Raw genomic sequence first — 25314 nt, 5'->3', positions numbered from 1 at the left:
TCCAGGACAGTTTAAACAAAATTAGGGGTAAGGTTGCACAACCCACACCTATCTTAGTCGATTTAGTTGTATAATTACATCCTGCCTCCCTAAAATTCCTTGTGTAGTTTTAACTCGCTGCCTGGCCTAACTAGAGGAAGACCAGATGGGACATGTGAAAAATCAGGACACTTTTTTTTTTCAAGGGGACTGATATAATTGAATATATAAAACAAAGTTCTTAATATTGGGATGATCCCGATAATATTGGGACATCTGTTCACCCTACCTAACTGCCCTGTTGTGTTGTAAACTGTTCACTGTCAGCTGTTCCATCCTAGAAGTGGTTGAATTTTGGTAGCTGGGAAATGAACTTGTAAAATGACTTGAGAGCCTCAGAAATAAAGCAGTAACTCCCAGTGTGGACACAATTCTGGAATAAAAATCACTTTATTCTGGAATAATTCACTCACAAAGCCGAAGAATTATTATGGGATAAAAGTGACTTTATTCTGGAATAGAATTTGCATGAGGAGCCAGTCTGGAATAGCCCTGCCAGCTAATTTCAGTTTGTGGACAAGCCAGAGGACAGAGAAATCTCGGACACACACACGCATGGTCGCAGAACTTTTTAATTTGGACGCAGCTGCAACAGAAGGGAGAATTCAAAGGGATGTACACAGTCAGCATTAACCCTGGCACGGCGCATGGCACGACGCAAGCAGGCGAGGGAGAAGGCGGGGTAGATAGCGGGGGAACTGCACGCCACGTGCTATAGGCACAGCCTCTCCCTGCTGCCTGCAGGAATGCAACCAGCGCGCGCCCCCGCGCGGCAGGGCACGCAGCCGAGCCCGAGCCCCAGCAAGGCGCGCGCCGCGCTTCCTCCTCGGGCCCCGCCCCTCGCCGCCACTGCCAATGGGGAGCGAGGGTGCGCTCGGCGTTCGGCTAGCGCTGCCTGCCCGGCCATGTGGGTCCCGGCTCGGCTGGCAGGAGGAGGCGGCGCGCGGGTGAGGCTGCGGGGGCCCGTCCCTGGGCAGGGGGTGTCTGGGAGCTGGCGGCAGGCCCAGGCCCTCCTCCCTATTGCCCCTCCCCCCATTGCCCCCCACTGTCTCCCCGCCCACCCCCGTAAACCCCTCTATTGCCCCCTTCCCCCGTTGCCCCCCACTGTCTCCCCGCCCACCCCGTAAACCCCTCTATTGCCCCTCTGTCCCCCTGACCATCCCCAGTGCCCCCTCTACTGTCCCTTCCTCCCCTTGTCCCTGTGCCCCCTCTACTGTCCTTCTCTTCCCTTGTCCCTGTGGCCCCTCTACTGTCCCTCTCTTCCCTTGTCCCTGTGCCCCCCACTGTCCCTCTCTCCCCTGTCCCTCTCTCCCCTTGTCCCTGTGCCCTCCCCTTGTCCCTGTGCCCCCTCTACTGTCCCTCTCTCCCCTTGTCCCTGTGCCCCCTCTACTGTCCCTCTCTTCCCTTGTCCCTGTGCCCCCCACTGTCCCTCTCTTCCCTTGTCCCTGTGCCCCCTCTACTGTCCCTCTCTTCCTTTGTCCCTGTGCCCCCTCTACTGTCCCTCTCTTCCTTTGTCCCTGTGCCCCCTCTACTGTCCCTCTCTTCCCTTGTCCCTGCGCCCCCTCTACTGTCCCTTCCTCCCCACTGTCCCCACGTCCATCCCCATGCACCCTTCTACTGTCCCCTTGTCCCTGTGCCCCTTCTACTGTCCCTCCCTCCCTGCTGTTCCTCTGTCCACCCCCCGTAAGCCCCTCTATTGCCCCTCTGCCCCCTGACCATCCCCTTTGTCCCCCTACTGTCCCTTCCTCCCCTTGTCCCTGTGCCCTCTCTCCTATCCCTCCCTCCCAGCTGTCTGCATGTCCTTCCCCCTCCCTCCCAGCTGTCTGCATGTCCTTCCCCCTCCCTCCCCGCTGTCCCTGTGTCCATCCCCATGCACCCTTCTACTGTCCCCTTGTCCCTGTGCCCCCCTGTGCCCCTTCTACTGTCCCTCCCTCCCCGCTGTCCCTCTGCCCACCCCCTATAAGCCCCTCTGCCCCTCTCTCCCTGCTGTCCCCCTGCCCATCCCCTGTGGCCCTCCCTTGCCCCTTCCTCCCCGCCCATCTCCTGTGCCTCCCTCTATTGCCCCTCCCTCTCTGCTGAACCCCCATGTCCCCTCTATTGTCCCTCCCTTCCTGCTGTCCCCTCTTTCCCCTGCAGCTCTCTCCTCCAGTTCTCCCTCCCTCCTCCCACATCTCTTCTGTGTTGTCCCCTGTGCAGTTATAAAGTTGCTACCCAAGTCCCCATTGTTACATTTCTCTTTGTGCATTAAATAAAGCCCCTTGTCCACTCTCTCATTAACCAGCTGTTTTTTTGAACATCTAGGGCAAGGAGATGGATGTTGTCTCTGGACTTCATTCAGTGCTGGTGATCCCACAGGCACTCACCCAGGTGGCCCTGCTCCAAAGGACGGACACGTGTGGGGCACATCATCGCTTGAATTGAGCCCCTCTTAATTCTGGAGCACGACTGTGTGGATTCTCCTGTATTTTATTGCTGTTGCCAGGTGGCCTGGATTAGACATGGCTAGTCTGGCCACCAAAGACTCATACCTGCAGAGTTTAGCTAAGAAAATTTGTGTGCAGCAGGTCCAGGAGCCACGGAAAAGAACATTCGGTATTAAATCTGTTTGTCCTGTGCAACGAGACTCCATTTCTTGATGCTAATTTCTGATCTCTAGAAACCCTGGCTTGTAGCATGTTCTTTTTAGTAGGGCTGTCACGCCGTTTGGTCTGGTCTGTATGACTTGGTAGGTAAAAACCAAACTGTACTGTAATGTGGGCCTCGATCCTGCAGATTTTTAAGCACATGTGTAATTTTACTCACATGATTAGTCCCCTCAACTGCTGTGCAGCTGTTCATGTGCATAGAATTATACACTTGTTTAAATAGTTGCTGGACTGGGAACATAGGACACAACTGGTCTGTAGCTGGGTTCTCCTAACATCTGTCATTTGAACATAGATAAGATCTAAATCCCATAACTAAAGAGAGGCTTATGTCAGCATTAAAATTAAATGCAGTATGTTGCCAGGCCCCTAATTTTCAGTAATATGTGGTTGGTGAGGAGGACAGTGAAGAAAGAGCTGTCCTGTTACTTTCTCAACCTTTCCTATGCCTTTCAGCTTCCAAGCGAGCTGGGTCTGGAGATGCTGGTAGCCAGCCAAAGGAAAAGAAGAGAAAGAAACCCAGAAAGCAAGCTGAGAAGGCAGATGCCCCTCCAGCTAAGGAGGCAGCACCCAATACCAGCACATCTGCTCCAGCTAAGAAGGCAGTACCTATGCTTAACACATCTACTCCAGCCGAACAGACAGCACCCAATGGGAGCAGAGCTGCTCCAACTGGAACAGCCGTGAGCAAAAGTGAGAATGGAACTACAGGTGAGAGGGGTCAGATGGCCAATTCACAGGCTAAATCTGTCTGAGCTGAGCCTTGTCTTTCTTCCTTCCCCATGCCAACAAACTGGAACCGGGAAGACTATTCCAAGTCTCCATGCATGAGTATTGAGTTTGTTCTTTGCTGAGATCAGGCTGCAAACTGGGTGTGAGGTTCGAGACAAGCAAGTTGTAATGTTGCAGCTGGATTCACTAACTGGAGATGTGCAAAGGAGAGCTGTCTGTAACTGCAGGGGGAAAAAAGAGACTCTGTCGGTTCAGATCTAATATAATTTTATAAAAGCTTTTTGTAAATCCTAAAATTGACAAATATTTCCTTGAATTTGTAAAAATCTAAATTCCAATACAAACAGTTGTTCTTAAACTAATAAACACTCCATTGCAGGGCTTGCTGCCTGACTGCCACAGCACCTGTAGGACTGTGGACAAAATGGAAACTGAGTAACTGATTTTTCATTGTCCCACTTGGGAGAAATGAAATGTGGATTTTGGGTCACTTCATCAACTAGAGTTTGTCATATGGCTGACACCTCTGCGAGTGCCCCGCCTGCTCTGCAGCAACTAGAGTGTTTGGTCACCTGAAAAAGTGATTTTTTTCATACCTTGCTAAGGAGAGAGGCTGAAAATAAACTCACTTGAATTTGATTGTTGTGTTGCTTGGTTCTTTGTTTCCACTGCCTGGGAGTGTGACTTCCCATTTACAGGTACCCTGGAATCTCCCCAAGCTGCCTAAAGCCCTTGCTGCTCTTATCTCCTCAGGTCACTCTGCAGATGCTTCATCAATGTTAAGGAGGCAACTTCCTGAGCCACAGTTTGAAATGCTGCCCTAATGTATTGAGGAGTTTGGGTATGTCTGCACTACAGCTGCACAGCTACCGTGCTGCAACTGTGCCACTGTGAAGCTGTAGCGTAGATGATGTAGTTAACCACCTCTCGGAGAGGTGGATTAGATTAATAGAAGAATTCTGTTGACCTAACTGCATCTACATGGAGGGTCAGTGTAAAATTTTTCACAGCTCTGAGCAATGTAGCTAGGTCAATCTAATGTTTAGGTGTAAAGCAGGCCTGTGTTTGAAAGGGCGCGTTTCATGTGAGTAGGGAGGAGAGTCTTCGTGACTCCCCCCCCCCGCCCCCTTTCACTCTTCAAAGAAAAGGCTTTTGTCTGGATTTAGACATTCCCCAGTAGTGTTTGCAAGTGTGATAGCTCAGAGCTGCACTAAATGCATGAAAGAAAGTGACCAGCTGCCGGATGATTCTAAAATTCTTCCAGGTTCAACCACCTTGAGTAGTGTTAGAGATGGAGGGGAGGAAATTCTAAAGAAATGTTCCTTTCTGAGGAACAACAAGGAGTCCGGTGGCACCTTAAAGACTAACAGATTTATTTGAGCATAAACTTTTGGGCATAAGGTTGCATCTGAAGAAGTGGATTACCCACGAAAGCTTATGCCCAAATAAATCTGTTAGTCTTTAAGGTGCCACCGGACTCCTTGTTGTTTTTGTGGATACAGAATAACACGGCTACCCCCTGATACTTGACACCATGAAATTTTCTGAGGAAAATGTGTCTTGCATTTTCTTCCTGGGTCCTGCTGGAAACTGTCAAAGATATTTCCTATGTGGCTAGTGAATTCTAAGTGAATTACTTAATTCTCCCACTTTTTTTTTTTTTTTTTTTTTAACCAGGTGGAAAAAGTGATCCTGGTTCATTTTCTGCTGTGAATATCTTGCGTCAGAGGTTACATGAGAAGATGCAAGAAGTCTCTGGTCAGGTAAGGGCATTAGCCACTCATTGGATAGATTGGTTCCTCCCACCCCCGCTGCAGCTTGTTGCAGGGTGGCCACCTAGTCCCTGTCTCCCAGCAATATCCAGAGCTTGCTAAGTGAACTGTGAAGGGAATTCATTCTCATTGAAGGTGATGTGTTTGGGGCTCTTTCCTGGGGGACACTCCTATCGATGTCACTCAGGGTTTTGTGCATGAGTTCAGGGTAGTGTATGGCCCAGAGTGACTAGGGAGACTAGACAGACCTCTTTAATAGCCAGTTCGTACAGGTCAGTCTTGAAGGAGAACATCCACCCGACCAGAGGAGGAGCACTGTGGTGGGAATCTCATGAGAGGTGAAACCGCTCCAGAATCAAGGGCTGAGGAAACCCCAAGGTCTGTGGACTCCACATAGTCTGAGGCCAGGGACAGTAAGGGAGAAGCTCGTTCACAAATGTATGAAGGAGGAAGGTTAGGAGACTCCCAGAAGGCTGAGATCTAGCAGGATTTAGGATGCACAGCTGGAGTTGGAGTTCTGGACACTCAACACTTCTGAAAGTCAGGCCCATAACTTCTAACCTTAGATGGTCCTGTGAAAGATGGTAAATGTTTAAGGCACTTATGGGAAATATAGATCAAGGGAGTTGAGGTCATCTCAGCTGTAATATCTAAATTCTGTACAACCCCTTTACAACATCTCTTCCTCTTCTGGCCTTTCCTTTAGGGTGGCACTAAAGAACTATCGCCAGCTGTGCTGGAGAAGAGGCGCCGAAGGAAGTACGAGAAGGAGAGAAAGAGGCGCCGAAAAAAGGAGCTGAAGATGAAGGAGAAAATGGAGAAGAAGGGAGCCCAGGAGGCAGCTGCAGCTGTGGAGCCACAGCAAGCAAAGGAGGAGAGCAAGGTTGGGATCATCTTCAACCAGATCAAAGTCTGTGAGGAGGAGGAGCTGAGCAAGACAGAGAAGAAGAGAGAGAAGAGGAAGAGAGTGAAGGGCAACCTCACTCCTCTGACAGGCAAGAACTACAAGCAGCTGCTGAGCAGGCTGGAAGCCCGGAAGAGCAAATTGGAGGAGCTGAAGGACAAGGACCAAAAGAAAGCCCAGGAGCTGGAAAATAAGATGAAATGGACCAACGTCCTTTACAAGGCAGAAGGTGTCAAGATCCGTGATGATGAGGAACGTCTGAAGGCTGCCCTGAAGCACAAGGAGAAGCACAAGGCCCAGCGCCAGAAGCAGTGGGAGAAGAGGACAGAGCATGTGGTAGAGAAGATGCAGCAGCGGCAGGACAAGCGACGTAAGAACATTCAGAAGAAGAAGATGGCCAAGGTGGAGCGCAGGAAGGACAAGGCCCGGAAGAAGGGCCGAATCCTGCCAGAGGACTTGGAGAAAGCTGGTGTGAAATGAGACTAGGGCTGCCAGTGTTGGTGGCCTGGAAATGGATTCTCAGCCAGTGCTTATGGGGCTTGTTGTGGGATCTCTTAATAAACTGTTTTACAAAACTGCTCTGATATCTATGCCTGGTGCTGTTTATCCTGTAGCCACCCAGAACCACGTTTAGGCCTGATTTTTTCAGGCATGCTGAACATTGGGCCTGGGGTTGGTTGGTTATGCCTCTGAAAATCAAGCTGTTTACTTGGCTGCTTAATGTTAAGTTTGGAAGATGGGGGCGCTATTTTTTCTAACTTCATGATGCCCAGAATGGAACATTTATATTCCAGGTATTGGCTGACTAGCCCTCATTTCTTTGTGATTGCAACTGTTTATCCCTGTAGGGGGGAAATCAGCAGCATCTCTCGTTCATTATTACTTAGGCTGTAGCATGTTAACACATCTAAAATTGCATAGAATCTGATACAGGCTTTTGAGGTTTGGCTCAGCCCCCTTAATGCCTTCCACAGGGAGCATGGATCAACATTCATGTTGTGCTCCTCATCAGTACGCGGCCTGGGGAAGCAAATGATCCGACCAGCAGACCGAGTTCAGTGATGAATCCTGTCACCTGCCAGCTGAGGCCCCTTGCACATATGCTAAGAAGATGTCTTCCATACCCAACCTAGTCTTTCTAGCTTTATTCATCAGCTGCAGGTCTCCACACACACCCCCTCACATTTCCAGTTCTGAGCTTAGGTTGAAGTTAATTTTTGATTCCGCCTTACCTCTTCCATGCCAAAAGGGGCTGTTGCAAATTGTGAACTCAGTGACAAGGAAGGAAAGAGCCGTGTGTAGCGCCATGCTCTTAAAGAGCACTGCAAAATTCTCCCTGGGAGCCACTCTCTGACCACAGCTACCAGCGCTAGAGCACAGGTTTTCCATATGGCAACACAGAGACCTAGCTCTGTTTTCTTTTGTACCAGTGCCAATATATTTTCAGTAAACAAAATGAGTGGAACTTCCATGATGTGTCAAGATTGCCAAGTTTGGGAGGCCACCTGTTAACCTGATTTTTATGGGCTGATTTTATTATTACAGGCTTGCCAATGATCTGACCAGAATATACTTAGGTTCTTGTCCCAAAACCAGGCTAGAGAATGTAGAGAGATCAATACTTTGTGCAGCCCCTTGGGGTGTGTGGCAAAGACATTCACACTGAGGACAAAGCCAGGCTCTAGAGATTTTATTAAAAAAAGGAATTCTCAATGCCCCAAACCATCGAGCCACAAAGCACTAGTACAGTTCTGTAAACCCTTGTTGTATCATCCCTTTACCAAGCTACTTAAACTAGCATATTCACATTCTTCCTTGGGGACCTGGGAGTGGGAGAGAGAGGACTCGCCTCATCTCTGGCATGCCCGATAAGTTCAGTGGTCCAGATTCCTCAATCCTGAGCTGTATTGCAAAAGCTGAGCTGAAACCCCAAGCAGAAAAGGCCCTAAGGCCAAAAAAAAAAAGATAAAAAGATCTAACCCCCACATTGTGGTTTCCCCTCTTATAGAGTTCTGGCACTATCCTGAATATTCATATCATTGCCCAACGTTCCATGCTCAAATATTATTTCCTCAACCCAAAAAATCTTAGGGAATTCACAGTTTTGAGAATATTGTAATAAATCGTGTTACCTTTGGCCTGAGCTGTTACTTTCATGTTCTTGAAGCATACCTGGAGGTTACTGGCATGTTCCAGAATTCTGGTAAACACATTCAGTTCCCCAAAGTTAAAGGGTAACTGGTAGGCTATTTATCTATGCCAGAGTTTACAGATACTTCTGCTAACTTGCTCTAGCTAATCATACAGGGTACAGACCTGTAGGTTCTTTGCATTACAGCCAAATATAATGAAGTAATGTTTACTGAAATTAGTACAAAACCATAAAATAATATAATCAATCAAACCAATAAAAACAATCTAGCAGGCTAGCCCCATGGACTACATACATGCTGCCCCCTAAACAATCTGGAGATCGTCCATGTGTAGATCCCCTTATTGCTCCCTGAGCGTATTGGGTATAGGTACAATATTGTTTCAGGCTTCCCTGCATATGCTGCAAACACAGCATGCCCTGAGAAATGAGGTGTGGTTTCCAGTTACTGGGAGCTCCTTAAACTGAGTGCCTATGATTTGATAGTAACATAGATAACTATGCGCTTGATTGCTGTCTGTGCTTGATAGACATCTACACCGTATTCATTAAACTGCCAGATACCAATCCCACTGTACATGGGACTCACTTAAAAAAATCTGGGATGGATTCTCGGGGGCCAGTCTCTTGTTTTGTTCCAAGAGTGAGAGTGGGCATGTGGCAGGGATGTTCCCAGGAGGACACCATATTGGGCTCTAATCAGAGGATGACAAGGGAGGGGAGATCATGAATTCATCAGCCAATTTTCATTGATTTTAAATAGAGGATGGAGGATAATAATTAAAGGGTCTAGGTCTCATAATATCTCCCAAGTGTTTAATGGGAGTATTTAAAAAAGTTTTAATATAAGAAAATGTTCTTTAACATCTGACCTTTTGATTATTCCAGTGTCCTCCATTGCAGCTTCTGGGGACATGTAAAAAAAATAAAACTTGCAAACCCATCAAATTAGAAGTGGACAAAAGTCAGTACAAAGCTCATTTGCATTTCTAAGGTGTCCATCACCATGGCATCTGGGCACAATACATCATTTTAAAAGTAACCAACAGTCCTCCCTTGCTTCCTCTCAATTATAGTTTGAGCTGCTCATGTATGAGGCATTGAATCTAGATGGCTTACTCAAGGAATAAAATTTGATCTGATAGTATCCCTTTAACTCAAAGTATCAGAGGGGTAGCTATGTTAGTCTGGATCTGTAAAAGCAGCAAAGAGTCATGTGGCACCACCACCTTATAGACTAACAGATGTATTGGAGCATGAGCTTTCGCGGGTGAATACCCACTTTGTTGGATGCATGCATCCGATGAAGTGGGTGGGTATTCACCCACGAAAGCTCATGCTCCAATACATCTGTTAGTCTATAAGGTGCCACAGGACTCTTTGCTACTTTAACTCAAAGTGTCATTTCTAGAGATTAAAAAAATTCCTACCACTGCCCACATTGGCACTGTGCTCATGAGAGAGCGGCATGGTCTTTAGCCTTGCTCAGAGCAGGTTTGCGCTAAAAGACACTATCACCTATATGCTCCTGGAAGCAATTTGATGTGTGAGTGCATGGTGTGTTGCAGGCACATTAGGAGCACCAGTATTAGGAGCCAGATATTAAAGAGATCACCACAAAAACATCTCCCAGGTCCAGTCTCTGCGTCCACAAGCTCCGTCCTTTGTTCTTTTCAGCTTCACCACCCCCTAGGCTAAGGGTCAGAGGAGGGTAATATTGGCAGCTTCCCCTTTAAGAGAAAATAGACCACGGCCCCTTTAAATCCTCTCCAGCTAGTTGCTTCTCGCCTGTGTCGAGGGTTGCCTCGCTCTCGCGGGATTTCCAGCTCCATACATATATTACCCAGCATGCCCCGCTCTCTCTTTTTCCACCTCAAGCCAAGATGGTGAGTGGTGGCTGCTGCTGCTGGGCCCGGGTGCGGGGGAGGTTGAATCCGCCGCCATCCGCCCCTTAACCGGGGCCGTAGCCGGGCGCTACCGGCCGGGCAGACGCGCGGCCCCCGGAGGGACCAGGCCGGGCTGTCTTTCGAACTCGGCGGGACTCGGGGCCGGCCTAGGCCTCCACCTGAGCGGCGCCGGCTGCAGCAGGGCCCCGCCGGGCTGAGGTTAGCCCGTGAGGAGCCGCGTCTCGGGGGTAGCGGGCCCCTGTTCTCCCGGCCGCGGGCCCTTCCCAGAGACGGGCAGGCGGCCCCGGGGACAAGGGCAGGCTGGTGCCTCTAGCGCCATGCTGGGGGAGGGCTCGCACCTGCAGCCCCGGGGGCGCACTGGGGCTTGATGGGCGTGAACCGTGGTCTGTTTCCTCTCCCGGCCCTGGCCGAGTCTCTTCTCCCCCTCGGGCTGAGGCTAAAGCCGCCCCCCAATTAGCGATGGGCCTTCACATCTGGTGTGAAACGGCTCGAATGCGGCAGACCCAGGAGACTGGGACCCGCGTGCAGACCAGCCCCCGGGTCTGCCTGTTGGATAGTCTCACAGAGCAGACACTCGCTTCTGTTTTCAGTACTGCGGGAGGTGTGAGGAGCCAGTTCGTGTCTACTGTTGGGGGGAGAGGGGGCTCTTGCTCCCATCTCAAAGTGGCTACAGCACCATTTGGACGAGGCACTGCTCTGCACTGGGCGGAGTTTCTCTATGACTTAGGGCATTTGAATGAGATAAAAATGGTTCATTGATCTGCACAAGCAAAATCTCTTACAAGAGGCTCTTTAGAAAAGCCTTAAAAATCAAGATGAGAGAGTTAAGGCATCATGCTACCCCTGCAAGGGCAGGGTCTAGGCCTGCCCACTAATATGCCCCACCTTAACGAAGACGAGCCTCTCCGAGCAGGCATTGTTTGAATGGAGGGAATTGAGCATTTCTTTCATTTGCAGCCGAAGGGAAAGAAGGCTAAGGGCAAAAAGGTGGCACCTGCCCCTGCTGTAGTCAAGAAGCAGGAGGCCAAGAAGGTCGTAAATCCTCTCTTTGAGAAGAGGCCCAAGAACTTTGGCATTGGTGAGTAAATGAGCATTTGGAGTGCTTTGGCTGTTTCAGCTGCTGTTCAAGAGAGAATGCTCTGAATAGGTAATGGTATTTGTTTTGGCACATGAATAAGTTTTTGTCTCAGGCATAACCAACATTTTTGTAACATATGATTAAAGTTGTAGTGTGGACTTCCTCTATCCCTGCAACTGATAGTGAAGTTCGCAACTCTGTTTAGGCTTATTGGCTGCACAGACACACCATGCTAAATGAAAATGTAATTTAGATGTCTCATGTTTTGGTAGTAAAGCATTGCTAAACAATTAGCAAATTTAATCTTGATAGGGATATATTATGGCTGTCTGAAATAAGATGAGTATCTAATTGTGATGTAATGGCTGTGGACAGAAATCTTGGGTTTAGGAGTGGTGCGGACGGAGAGCAGGGACTGAGTATGATAGTAGAAAACATTCTCAAATTCTGGTTATAATAGACACCAGACCTCTTTCCCTCCCTTGCATATTGTTTGCTAAATTAGTTGAACAGCAGCTTTTCATACTGTGTGCAGATGATGCAAAAGAATATTTGCTATCTGAGTGATAGTGCTGATATATATATCCACCAAGATCGCTGATGCACTCCTGTCTGTGCTCCATATTGTGCTCACATGGCTTTGGAGCATCTGAACTGTGGTCTGTGTTTCAGGACAGGATATCCAGCCCAAGCGTGATCTAACACGTTTTGTGAAATGGCCCCGCTACATCAGACTCCAGCGCCAGAGATCCATTCTTTACAAACGTTTGAAGGTGCCCCCTGCCATTAACCAGTTCGCCCAGGCTTTGGACCGCCAAACAGGTAAGATCAGATCCAAAAAACCTTTCTTGGCTCTAGTTGCCTATAATGAGGGGCTGAGAAAACAAAATATTGACTTAACATGTAAAAATTTACATGTTGAGTGAGTTCAATTTGAAAGAGTTTTTTGTGCAGGTTCTATAACTGATCAGTGTGCGGGAGGAGGAATTTGTAGTTCCATTCAAGAGCTATCTGAACACACTTGTGCACTGTCAGGCTAAAGGTTCATCATCTGTCTGGGGAAATCTTAGATCATTCCCACTCTCCTTCATGTTCTCCCAAAGATTCAAGAGCCCTGATTTTGAATTTGGATCTTAGTATGTACCTTAAAAGTACATGGAAAGCATGGGACCCAGTTGCATCACTGTAAATGGGTAGTCTCTTGTAGAGTTGGATTGGGGATGCAGGCTTGTGGCAAGATCAGCAGTCAGAGATGCATCTTTGACCTCCAGCCCCAATTTTCTAGCTCAGCAACTCCCAGCACAAGGAAATGGCTTGTAAAAGGATAATGACTGCAGAAGAATTTTCAGCCTAAGTAATACAGAGTAACTAGTTATCTCGGTGGCTGATATAAAATGTGCTGCTCTATTACAAGGAGAGGGACAACAAGGGATAAGTATCAGAGGGGTAGCCATGTTAGTCTGGATCTGTAAAAGCAGCAAAGAGTCCTGTGGCACCTTATAGACTAACAGACATATTGGAGCATGAGCTTTTGTGGGTGAATAATGTTGCGTCTGACAAAGTGGGTATTCACCCACGAAAGCTCATGCTCCAATATGTCTGTTAGTCTGTAAGGTGCCACAGGACTCTTTGCTGCTTTTAACAAGGGATAAGTTGCCCCACACTTTACCCATAGATTCTGTAGAAAGGGAGTGAGTTGGTTGATACTGTGAGCAGAGATCTATGTTGGTATGAATGAAGCAGGCGTGCCAGGAAGAGATCTAACGCATGACATGCAAACAAGAAGGTACTTGCACAGCAGCAGAGCTTAAAATTGGTGCTGGAGCTGCATAGTGTAAGAATAAGATAACACTGATAGTGCAGATGATGATGATGAATATTTGGTATCTGAGTATTAATGATGACTACTCACCACCAAGATCGCTGATGCACAAAAGTATCTTTTTGGGGGTGGGGGGAGGAGAATAACCTGTCTTTAAGGCAACTAATGGAATCTGGATTATTTTTCAGCTACCCAGCTTCTAAAACTGGCTCACAAATACAGACCTGAGACCAAGCAAGAGAAGAAACAGAGGCTTCTGGCTCGTGCTGAGCAGAAAGCTGCAGGAAAGGGGGATGCTCCTACTAAGAGACCACCTGTCCTCAGAGCTGGTAACTTTCTACATTTATATTGTGAACTTGCCGTGGTGTCTAGAGAGACAAGGCCTCATTGAACAACCAAAAAGAGTAGGCGACTTCGCTTTTTTCTGTCTTCCTTCTCCACATTGATCAATGACTTGGACAAGCTATTGCAATGATGTATGAATTTCTTCACCTGAAATGCAAACTGAAGAGCAAACAAAATGAGCTTTTTAACCCTGAGCTATAGCAGATTGTCCATTTAATATTCCGCACTTGCAAATCTTGATCAGTAGAAGCTGGTGCCCACACAGTACTGTCCCTTGAATTGTGGATCTGTATGTAAGCCATGTAATGCTCAAAGGTCTTCTATTGGCTTTTTCAAAATCGGCCATACCAAAGACCTTATTTTATTGATTTTCTTTACAGGTGTCAACACTGTCACTACCCTAGTAGAGAACAAGAAAGCTCAGCTGGTAGTGATTGCCCATGATGTGGACCCCATTGAGGTACGTGGCTTGTTCTTTTCTAGGTATTCTGTTCTAAAATAATGGTCTGGATCAGATTCCTCTATCATAAGGACTTCTAGGGGTGTCTGGAGCAGTATCAGTAGTTCAGTAACAGATCTCCAACTGCATTGAGCTAGGAAACGGTAAATCCATAATTGGCATTAATTTGTCTTTGCCTGAGTTAGACTCCAAACCTGGCATAGCATGTTAAGACATTGTTCATTATAGAAAACAGCATGAAGTAGTAAAACTAACCTTGGAAGAATCTGAGATGAATTGTTACTGTTCTTACTTTGTATGCATGTTCTGAACAACCTGTAATAAACTGAATTGTACTGAATAGTCCTAGTGCTAAAGTTCCTGGCTTTTACATAGTGAAGCTTGGCCATTGCAATGATGTATGAATTTCTTCACCTGAAACTCAACCATGAAGAGCAAACTATACGAGCTTTTTAACACTGAGCAATTGCCAATGCCCACACTTTACTCTTTGCATGTTGCAAAGTCAAGGGGTTGTCTTCATTCTTGGGCCTCTGACCCTACACATCCTTAATCTCTTTCTAGTTGGTGGTCTTCCTGCCTGCCTTGTGTCGCAAAATGGGAGTTCCGTACTGTATCATCAAGGGCAAGGCCAGACTGGGGCGGCTGGTCCACAGAAAGACCTGCACCAGTGTTGCCTTTACACAGGTTAACCCGTAAGTGTTTCTAAGAATCTAAATTTGATAAGTTCAGAAGCAGAGAGCATACAACTAATCCCCATAGTTAAAGATTGGGGAGTGGGAGGGGAAAACAGTCTAGAATAGAAATCTTGTGTATTTTTTTCTTTGGAAGATTAAGTACCTACAGACTTAAAAAAACAAAGTGAACAGTATATAGGACCTGATAAAAACCACTGCTAATACAGGCGTAACTCTGGATATGTGTATGCAGCAAATAGACCTATGGCCGTGGTGGTCCAGGACAGTTGATTCAGGCTTGGACTCTGGGGTTTTAGAATTACATTGTAGACATTTGGGCTCAGGCTGGGCCTGAGCTCTGACTTTCTGTCAAGGAGGGAGAATAGTTGTAAAGTATTGTCAGTCTGCTGCATGGAGAGGCAATGCTAAATGGTAGTTTTAATAGTAGAGGTGGACCTTTTGCCAATGATGTGTATAGAATTTCTTCACCTGAAAAATCATGTGGCCTTAAGAGCTTTTTAACCCTGAGACAAAAGGTTCCTCAGAAAATGCTGCTATTATTTCTGTTGGTGTTCCAAAGGAACTAACACTAGCATCTCACCACAGTGAGGATAAAGGAGCGCTAGCCAAGTTGGTTGAGGCTGTCAAGACCAACTACAATGACAGATATGATGAGGTAAGAATTTCAGTGCCACTGGCCCTTTTGTCAACATCTGTCTTGAGCCCATACACTTACAGATTCATTTGAAAAACGTTACTGGACAGAAGCTGAAAACTAGCAGATTTAGATGCAAGTAGCTAGAAATAAACTACACCAAAGCTGTCTGATAGGCACAAACCTCTGCATACAGAACATTTTGGTCCTTTTCATAGGAACTTTGCAGTCTGCCTTGCAGAACCAGGGCTTCCCTGAGTTAAATACCAGTTCATATCCTGTTTCACTTAGTGTTTCTTCCATATAAATTATGTACAAATTTTCAATGAACTCAAACCCTGAAATGGAAGTCTTTCTATCCCATTCTTTTCTCAGTCTTTGTGAAAATCACTGTCTGCTCAGTAAATCCATCATGTGGGGAAGATGTGATGTAGTTGCCAAATCATCTGGAACCTGAAGTCAGTGACTTGTGACTGACTTCCATAAATTCATGCAGGAGCTGAACTACTAAGTTCTATGCTGTGGGATAAAGGGTTAACTAATCATTCTAATCACTTGTGCTGGACTTAAGGGTGCCTAACCTATTTTTCTAAATCTTTTTTCCTCCAGATCCGTCGTCACTGGGGTGGTAATGTGTTGGGGCCAAAATCAGTGGCTCGCATTGCCAAGCTTGAGAAAGCCAAGGCTAAAGAACTAGCCACCAAGCTGGGCTAAGTGTACTGGACTTATATTTTTCTGTACATAAAAAAATAAAATCTAAACCAGTGTTTCAGCATGGTGTCTGCTCTGGGATGGGCTTCAGAAAGAAGCTAGTATTGAAGCACTGGCATAGTCTGAAGTAAATGCTAAGACTAACTGAATAGCCATTGAGTGTTCATCCGTCCTCTAGTGATGGGAGTGTAAACCCCAGTTAATGGAAAAAACCACTTCACCCTTTGCTGCCAGTCTTCTGTAGTGTGCTGGCCAACTTCTGCCTTAATACTTATATGCTGTAAAACCTGGAGAACTTCACCAGAAAATTGAACTTTAAATGCATTGTGTATGTATGGCCTGCTCTTTGCTTTAAAAATGGACTTGTGCCTATGCCAGTGCACTGGCCTCAGGACTCCAGCTGCAAAGCTTGGAACTGAACCTGCAGCTCCTGTGCGGTGGGGGGCACTTCATCTTTGTCAGTCTACAGCTTGTGAAATGAGGGATTTTCCTTCTGGCTTTTGTAAGAGTCCTTCCCCTGGCCATTTATTGTGGCTTTGTCTGAAATAGTTTTCACTAGACCTGTATTGCTAAAGCAGCATAATTCCTACTGGAGATGCAAGTATGGCTTATGTCTGTACAAGCTATGATGCTACATGACTGTAGGCCAGGCCTCAGGTTTAAAAGCTAGTTTATCTAGCTCATTCTGATTTTCTAAGCTTGATACAATAACCATGACTAGGCATGTACCAAGCTGACTCTGCTAAACTATTTTCACTTGACTACCTCTGAGTTATGTAGCTGGCATGCCTAATCAAAGTCATGACTTTTTAAATCCTAGTCAAGCCCTACTTACAGACTTAAGCAAAGGGCAAGAGGGCATTTCTGTTTTCCAGGGTTTAGTATTTGCAATTTGAGTTTTATGTAGATGCCCAAAACTTTGAGTTTAGGCTCTTATACTCCTAGGGGAGTGCTGCATCACTGCCCCGGGCAGGATTTGTTTCCCTGAAGAAAAATTACTTTGATGGGAAAGCAAAGGGAAGCCATAAGAGCAGTCATATAACCCTCCCCTGCCGTATGTTATGGGGGGGGCCTAGGGCAGTGGCCAGAGAGGTACATCATTGTAGGGTAAGGGGTGGGCCTGGGGAAGCCAGGGCAAGTGGCTCCTACACTGCATTGGGCTCAGCGGCTCATCCCGGCTGGGCTGGGGAGGATAGGACTTCTCTTCCCCTGTATGGCATCTGGGGCTGAAGCAGACATCCTCCCCTAGATTTCTCCTTCAGCTGGAGGAAGCTCTGCAACCCCCTCCTGTCCCCATGGCTCCTCAGCTGCAGGGAGAGGGATCCCTGTACAGGCAACTGTTCTCCCATCCAGACCCCTTCATAGCCAAACCCTCTTACTGAGCCTCACCCATGATGAGTGCCACTGTACCTAGACTCCCCCACCCCCCAGAGTTGTTCTCTCCCAGCACCTGGACTCCCCACTAAGATGTCCCCCTGAAACCACCATCAGCTGGACCCCCCCTGCAGAGTCCCATTACCATTGCACCTATAACCCCCCCCCCCCAGCCCCTGTGAATCCAGATCTTCCCCCCACTGAACCACCTGCAGCCAGATTGCCCTACACAGAACCCTCTCAATCCCCACCTCCACACTTGAGAGCCATACAGTAATCTCATACACCTGTGCAGCCAGTGGCCTGTACTCCCCAATGCCATGCTGGAGCCTCTACATTTATTTGACAAAATTTACAGAATTTTAAAAAGTGTGCAGAAGTTCTATTTTTTTTGGCACAGAATGCCCTCAGGAATAGCACTTTGTGCATGTAATGAATGTACAGTATGTACTACTGGAATGGGTAATCTTTGCTTGTGCATTTTAGTGTAGTAGTCTTTCAACCAGGATTAAGTGCACTAGGGAACTGTTTGTTAGTGTGCTTTAGAAATCATGATCCTCTAGTATGCATTACTGCACTGCGTGGACAAGCTCTTAGATACAGGTAGCCATTTTTGCTGTTTATTGGATAAATGCTGCGTTCACTTTTTTGTAGCTAGGCTTTTATCAGTTAATATAAAGGAAGCCCTGTGTCTAAGGTGCAGAACTAGTCAACTGCTATTCACAACCTACAGTTTAGCACTTAATACTCTAAATATTGTAGGGGGAGCCTAGGTACAAAATGCGATTCATAAGCTAGCCACTACAAAACTGGTGTTACCTAAGTCCTACCTCTCAAAGGAAGTGACTCACTCTGCATTTACAGGATGGGAAGGAGGGGTGTCAGGTTACTGCACTATCCTGCACAGATATTGTCGCCACTGGCCTAAAGGTTAAGGGTTGCACCCTCCCCTCACCCCTTGTGTAGGTTTAGGCATGCTCAGACCATATCTACCACAGTGGGCTCCAAACGTAAGATAGGTGAAAGAACCCCTCGTCAATGCCGGTGGGGCTTAAACACTGTCAGGGTAATGCTAGGGCTACCAAAACTATTGGTATTATTATAGCACCTACCCCATTAAGTTAAGGAAGCTTAAGTGCAGAGGGTTTAATCTGTCCTACCTGTTAAAACATGGTGAGTTCTTGATTCAGATATGTACAAAGAGCCCTTTATTTCCTCATCTGCAAATCTTCCCCTGTAAAGTGCATTCTTTAACAAAACAATCCAGAGGCGCTGATTCATTGATCATGAGTGAACTTTAAAGGAGGTATTTCTAAGTTTCTCTCCACAATCATGACAGACATACTCAAATTGTACCTTATGCCTCCTTGTGATTGATAAAAGCATTTCCTGAATTATCACCTGTACCAGGTGAAAGTAGCACTCAGTTTGAAAATATTTCTTCCCCATCCTCTGCAAAAACAAGCAAGGCCATGGTTTAAGTTTAAGCCTCATCTAAAATCACCCTCTCTTGTTCAGTAAGAGTTTGTCTTAATAGCTGCAGCTCAAATGTGCCTGAGAATCCAAAGCTCAATGTTTCCAAGTAGCTACAACCAATTTCCAGTGACTGGCCAGATGCTTGAACATCTGACTTAACAGATTTCTTGTACAGAATCTGATCAACAGTTTTATGGCAGTTCACTAGCTGCACTGATTTACAGAGCAGCATAGTCACAACAAGTACTTGATAGGCCAGAGCCAGCTTGGGATGAAGGCTCAAATGAAACTTGCAATTTGTGAATTCTGGTTCTTTCACAGCCAGGCCGGTTTCTTCTCTGTGGGTCTTATGAGAGCTTGAGGTCTTGTCTGCGTTGCATCGAGGAGTGACTCACAGGGGGCCTTCTCTCAGAGGGGTATTTTTTGTATGAACTTTTTGTACCACATGAAGGATGTTGCAGCACATAAGCCATACCTGCAAATGGGAACGGAAGAGCCAGTCAGAAAGGGAACAAACCAGCTTCAGCAGGTGACTTTAAAGGAGGAGGGTTGGCTGTTAAAATATTATACTGCTCTGCAGCTGCCACTTGGATTACTGGAGCATCTGCCATCCACTAATCTCCATGCATTAGGCCTTAAAAGAACTCATTTTACAGATAGGCTTTCTGTGCCTCCATTTCCTTAAGTGACTTGTCACAGGCCACAGAGTGAAGCAGTAGGAAAGCCAGATATTTTCTAGTCAATGCTAACTCTGTCACTTTCAGCCCTCCCAGTGCTGCATAAGTCAGCCAGTTTAAACTCTGGAAGTTAAAGTAATAGTAAATGCATGCTTACCAGGTAATTATGTATTGCATATGTTCATTCCTCAAGGTCACTCTTGTCTGGCCTCCAATGGGTCCTCCTGGGACTGTGCTCCCTATAAGTACAGTATGGTGCCACACATTAAAACATGCTTAAAGAATAGTGTTTGTACAACAGCAAGCACAATGGGATCTTGGTCTATGGTAATATAAATTAATAGTCTGCATCGCACATGACTGTTCTAGAATCAGAACTACAGTGGGGGTCAGTCTCTCCCCATCCTATTGCTTACTATGCCTACAGGTTTCTTGAGTTATTTGGAAAACCTACTGCAGCTGTAGAGGTGATTCTTCCCTGGGAGCTCAATGGTGAATATAAAGCATATTTTTGCTGTAGCAGCAGCATTCTATAACAGGTGCCATTTTCCTTCTTGAGCCCATGCACATGGAATAGGTGCTCTTATCTCTGCATGGGTGTTGGCTTGGCCCCTTGCTGTATGAATGGAGGTGAGCGCATAGAATTCTCATGCACCTTTTCATACTGAGCTGTCATTCTGCATTGCTTATTCAAGTAAACTTATTCAAGACAGTAAACTTGGCAAAATATAGGAAACCAAGATAGAGGTGCAATACCTGTGCCTACTGTCTTGAAATGCCTGAGGTAAGTAATTGGGTCTCTAGAGAAGTGCTCTAAATGCTAGCCAGTTAGCAAAGTAATATTTTTACACTAAGAAAAATAAGCAAAGTATTTCTGTCAGTTACTGCACTAGGACTCCTCTGCCTCCCACAGGTATCTCAGATTTCAGGGCAAGAGACACACTAGACCAGTCTCAAACTGAGGAGGGGATAGGCCCATGTACATTGGACAAAAGATAGGGGGATCTAGATCTGTCTCTTACTGAAATCTGCATCGATAAAGATGGGCTCAGCGCCAGTCACCCTTGCCATGGCCTCCAGGTCACGGTAATGCCAGCGGTTCTTTTCTATGTTGTTTTCAGGCACAAAAGGCTTCCGGGTTTCTGACAGCCTCACCACCCCAACAAGGTCTATTTCATCTTGGATCTAAAGGAAGGGAAAAAACCAGCAGATTTCTTTGCAGCTTATTCCTTTTCAAAATTCACTTGGGCCCTGGTCAATATTTATCTGGGTCATAAAACTCCAGGACCATTCGAGGCCCATAGAGGGGATAACTGGTGGTGCTGCAGGACAAGACAGATGGGTATGGTGTAGCAGGGGAGTAGGCAGATCAGTATCAGTTTTTCATTTTAAAGAACACTACATTCATTCAAGCCAATGGGGGGATAAAGCCCACCTGCTTTGAGAAGTACAATGTATCCCTCCACTTCAAGATATTGCATAGTCATGTGACCTATTATGGTGCCAAACTCATCTAGTGGTCTTATTTGGTGTATTAACAGCTTCTCCCAGACAGTCACAGAGCAGAATTCTAACTAGTGAGGCTTTACTCTATTCCTCTTACCTGTCCTTTCAGTCTGGTCTCTGGTTTCACCTTCTTTTTAGGGACAAATCCTCGATTGACTAGAATTGTGATCCTATAGTTCCATAAAAAACAAAAAGAAGAAAAGGAAAAGTCCTTTCACAAGCAAAAGCAGAACTCCGATCACCTTCCTCTACTTCCTGAACTACATACCAAGGAGAGTAGCACGCCAGGCATTTGGTTGCCACTTTTTTTAGCCTGTTAAATGTATTTAAAACACTGTAATCAACAATTAGGAGTCAAGGCTCAGTGTCCCTACTGGTTATCAGGAACATTCTTATAAGGGGAAAAGAATGATTTATACAAGAAATCCAACTGCTGCAATTCAACCTTTGGAGGGGAGGAGCAAGCGACACATGCTTCAGGGTTTCAGTTGCCTGGCTGTAGCACAGCAGTAATATACATGATTCTCTAGTTAGTATCTGAACATACCCTAGGTCTGTGCAGTAGAAGGGAGTAATGACATTTGCTCCACTCTCTGGGCTGGATGTCAGCTGTCCAGCTTCTCTGGCCTCTCGTTTAGGATCCACCAATGAACGTGGCAAAACATAGAGCTCCTTGGAGTGGTCGAAATACCCTCGAGTCTTTACAGACCTGTACTCCAGTTCCTTTAGCTCCATGGGGCTGGAGGAAAACATGATGCACTGAGATGAAAGATGCAGTTAGTTCCATAATTTCATTTAGGATTTATCTCCTATGGACCAATTTGCAAGGTGGCAAGTAAAGCAAAGAAGGCATCAGCAACAGCGGAAAGAAGGGGTGGAGGTGGGATAAACAGCTGGTTTCATAATTTAGAAGCACAAGAAAAAAGGTTACATCAATTCATAGTAAGATCAGTCAGTAGTATTCTGAGTGCATCCACAGATGCATAAATCAGTTGCCTCTCTTCCATGCCACTTGCACTCAAACATCTCTTCTGTGACCCAGCTAGCCAAAACACCAGCCAGAGAGGAGGAGGGTCTGCTTCCTGCTAACACAGCACGTAAATGCCAAACCAACAGAAGAAATTTCCCTTCCCTTTTTAATCCCCAAACTTGCACAAATTGGGAATGTTTTCACACTCAGTATTGGATGGCTGTATGATCTAACAGAACCCTTCTCCCACACTGCTTTCCTCCATCTGAGAAACTGTTTCCATGCTTGGGCAGAAGCCAGGTACTGAAGACATGATCCAAGGACCTCTGAAATCAATGGGAATCTTTCCATTGACTTTAGTGGGCTTTGGATCGAATCCCAAGCACTGTCTCTCCCTTAAGAGTCCCTTCTATGGATCTCATCCCCAACAATACTTCCAGTAGCTTCCTGCCCCGGAGCGGTCATCCTGTGAATCATACTTGTGTGAACTATACTGCAAACTCTACCCCACAGGGACCTTGCCTTTTTGCATGTCTTTAAAAGTACTGCATATATTTATGGCACTGCATGATGCCTCTCCCAGGGACGTGCTCCCAATTCCTATTTAAAATAATGTCATGTTAGTTCCATTTACCTTCCTTCCCTTCTTGTCCACGTTGCTTTTTGTGGCATCCCTTCATCTGTATGTCATCTAGTAAGCTCTTGGGGGCGAGGATCACGTCTAAAGTTCCTAGCACATAGTTGGAGATATATAAACAAACAGTAGCATCCCAACTCTCCCACTTACTCTATAGGCAGAGGAATGGGCTCTGATGCAACTCTTGACTCCAAATCTGCTATCAATTTTAGCTTCCACTTCCGACGCTGAACCTGGGAATGCACAAATGCACAAGTGGTAGTGCACAGCAGTGTCATATACATGGGAGCTGTTTATAATGAGTTCTTGCAAATTTGGAAAGGAAATCCATCTCATCATTAGGATTTCTTTCCTCCATCATGGGTCACATTGGTCTATTACAGGAAAGGTTGTGATATGAAAAGTGAGACCACTACATTTTAGGGAGGAAAAAAAAAGTACTGAAGTGTGGTTTAAGGAAAATGAATCTCCCATCCTCAAACTTGCATGGAATTTACCAATAAACAAAGAAAAAAAAAGAGCGGGGGTCAAATTTGGTGGTTGGCCAACCTCTGTTGTCACTTAAGAGGGCCATGTCTTTGAGTTAGGCCATACACCATCCTGAACAGTTTCAACTCCTTCCTAATGCTCAATATCTCAGGAGAATGAAATGGTGATATTTACCTGCCATGTACCAAGACAAAATGTGGTGAGGGGGATCAGTAAAAGGCCCCACTTGAAGAAGACATCCTCTTCAGATTTAGCAGAAGCAGCTGTGGAACTTCTGTGTCTGCAGGGTCTCAAGCAAATCTCTGGAATACATTAAAATGAGAAACAGGATTTGTGCAGTAAGGACCCAGCTAAATTCCTGCAGGGTTTGCACCATCAGAAACGGAAGGTGAACATGCTCCAAAGCTACCATTCCTTTTGCTTAATGCTAGTCAGCTATTTTATTTACATTATATAATGTATCTATTAATAGGACACTTGGAGATTTTCATCTTCAGAGAGCTTTATAATTAGTTAATTTTCCCAGCATTCCTTGAGGTGGGTGAAAGAACTCTATTTATGACAATAGCCTTTTAATTACATTGAATTCTAATACATTTAACATAAAATAACTACTCAGTACCAGAGCAGAAGCTGTTTCTTTTTTTCCCCACTTTCCTCATCCCAAATATTGTTGCAGTGGAGCATGGGTACAAGGCTGCTCAAAATATGACACCTTCTGAAATAAGACAAACGGAGTAGCACCCAAAAAAAATCTTCCTTACCTTTATTTTGCTGAACCAGACCAGAATGTGCTTTAATAAGAGGATATCCAAAAAAATTTCTTCTGACCAAACAGTTTGGTATCTAAATAAAATGAGAGACATCTTGTAGCGGCTCTGCTTTGCAATTAGTCCCACATGATAATGGTTGTCATAGTGACCTTATAAGATGATTTTATTTGCTGGGGAAAAGATATTGTAGATCTCATCTGAACTATCATCCCTAACTCGCTCTAGTTTAGATTACAATACAAAGAATTTAACATCAAATTTCAGCTGTAGGAATATAGTTCAATTATGACTGCTCTTTGTCTTCACATCATTCTGTATTAGAAATCAGACAGAACAAGTTAGGATGCTGTTTCTTAACACAACAATTGGGAATATCTTGATATAAATGCCATCAGAGTTCTGGTACTTCATAACTTTTGAACTTCATTAAATCAGTTGGCATATTACCATTTAACAGACATGGCCAGACTCAAATACTTAGTCTCCCACCATCATCATCATGTTGGTTAACAACAGATTGACAGTTGTCAGTCATTATTGGTCAGTATTTTAGAACTACCTTCATTCAGATCTGGACACTACTGGATGGCTTAATCCCTGACACAAGATGTCCCATTTATCTATGTCCTTCAGTCATCTCACAAGCTCAACATCCAATTCATAAAAATGAATAAACTCTGAAAGTGGTGCAGTGACTGCAGATGCAAGCAGACCAACCAGCATACGCTCAGCGCACTAGCCTGAGCTTACATGAAGCCTGGAGCATTAACTAACACTTGGGAGGCACACAGTGCTATTAATAATAATGCAATAATTAACACTTATAATATAACCTAATGTATCCGTATAAGGTTTTGGAACGGACTAGAGTTCTGAATGATTTCTAAGAGACCAGACAGATGGGGATTCATTTACAGCAGTCGCTATACACGCTTCCTTTTGTGAAGAATGCTCCCCCGTCCTCCCCGGTTGTGTTTCAATGGAATATTTTTAACAAGCCTCACTCCGTTTTTGAGATCTCTCTGTTCGGACTGCCACAGCTGGAAACAAGCCGCGTCTCCTTCATAATAAACACCCCCCTCCCCCGGCCCCACACACTAGACACCGAACCTAACAACACAGACCAAGCCCATGACCCCCGTCCCGTCAGCAGACACTGCGCAGCGCCGAGCTCCTGCGACAGGGCGAGGAGACGCCTGGCCGGGTGCCAGCGCCCCCTTCCTCCCCACAGGTTGCGGCAGGACACAGCGCTCAGCCCCCTGGCCCAGCCTGAGTCTTACCGGGCACGCGGGGCAACCCGGGACCCTGCCGCAGCGGTGGGCCCCGGGCTCTTACCTGGTGACTGGCCTCGCGCAGCGGCAGCAGCAACCGGCTGCAGCCGGCCATAGCGGCAGCCAGGGAGACCCCCAGCGAGCAGCAGCTGGGTACCCCTCCCCCACTCTGCTCCCCGCCTCTACCGCTTCCTCTTCCGGATCCCACCGGAAGTCGAGGTGTCCGTCCGTCCGCTACTCTC

General features: G+C 46.1%; 3 protein-coding genes and 5 non-coding genes across 8 annotated transcripts; 7 read left to right on the top strand and 1 right to left on the bottom strand.

Moving 5' to 3' along the window:
- The first annotated feature begins 928 nt into the window (after window positions 1-928).
- SURF6 (surfeit 6) lies at window positions 929-6676 on the top strand. The gene is made up of 5 exons (XM_050926782.1): window positions 929-986; window positions 2341-2631; window positions 3141-3395; window positions 5094-5179; window positions 5895-6676. The coding sequence occupies exons 2-5, from the start codon at window positions 2538-2540 to the stop codon at window positions 6570-6572; spliced, it is 1113 nt and encodes a 370-aa protein (XP_050782739.1). The 5' UTR covers window positions 929-986; window positions 2341-2537; the 3' UTR covers window positions 6573-6676.
- Window positions 6677-11060: 4384 nt separating this feature from the next.
- On the top strand, window positions 11061-15960 carry RPL7A (ribosomal protein L7a). Its single transcript, XM_050926806.1, has 7 exons — window positions 11061-11229; window positions 11902-12051; window positions 13240-13380; window positions 13777-13856; window positions 14421-14551; window positions 15140-15209; window positions 15798-15960. Exons 1-7 carry the CDS (start codon window positions 11076-11078, stop codon window positions 15900-15902), a joined length of 831 nt encoding a protein of 276 aa, XP_050782763.1. The 5' UTR covers window positions 11061-11075; the 3' UTR covers window positions 15903-15960.
- LOC127036310 (small nucleolar RNA SNORD24) lies at window positions 11760-11834 on the top strand. Its single transcript, XR_007770076.1, has one exon. It is a non-coding gene; the product is annotated as a small nucleolar RNA SNORD24 (small nucleolar RNA).
- LOC127036311 (small nucleolar RNA SNORD24) lies at window positions 13088-13160 on the top strand. The gene has a single exon (XR_007770077.1). It is a non-coding gene; the product is annotated as a small nucleolar RNA SNORD24 (small nucleolar RNA).
- Window positions 13518-13595, top strand: LOC127036308 (small nucleolar RNA SNORD36). Its single transcript, XR_007770074.1, has one exon. It is a non-coding gene; the product is annotated as a small nucleolar RNA SNORD36 (small nucleolar RNA).
- LOC127036324 (small nucleolar RNA SNORD36) lies at window positions 14245-14323 on the top strand. The gene has a single exon (XR_007770087.1). It is a non-coding gene; the product is annotated as a small nucleolar RNA SNORD36 (small nucleolar RNA).
- Window positions 14993-15067, top strand: LOC127036309 (small nucleolar RNA SNORD36). The gene has a single exon (XR_007770075.1). It is a non-coding gene; the product is annotated as a small nucleolar RNA SNORD36 (small nucleolar RNA).
- A 2782-nt stretch (window positions 15961-18742) lies between the features above and the next one.
- Window positions 18743-25313, bottom strand: LOC127036161 (surfeit locus protein 1). The gene is made up of 9 exons (XM_050926805.1): window positions 25137-25313; window positions 23793-23874; window positions 23203-23330; window positions 22690-22772; window positions 21480-21671; window positions 21030-21102; window positions 20449-20611; window positions 19584-19665; window positions 18743-19224 (listed from the first exon to the last, which is right to left on the bottom strand). The coding sequence occupies exons 1-9, from the start codon at window positions 25185-25187 to the stop codon at window positions 19158-19160; spliced, it is 921 nt and encodes a 306-aa protein (XP_050782762.1). The 5' UTR covers window positions 25188-25313; the 3' UTR covers window positions 18743-19157.
- Between the last annotated feature and the right edge of the window lies 1 nt (window position 25314).

Source organism: Gopherus flavomarginatus, chromosome 17 (assembly GCF_025201925.1).
Source record: "Gopherus flavomarginatus isolate rGopFla2 chromosome 17, rGopFla2.mat.asm, whole genome shotgun sequence".
Lineage (NCBI taxonomy): Eukaryota > Metazoa > Chordata > Testudines > Testudinidae > Gopherus > Gopherus flavomarginatus.
The sequence above is the reverse complement of the archived record's forward strand: the minus strand, read 5'-3'. Positions and strand labels throughout refer to the sequence as shown.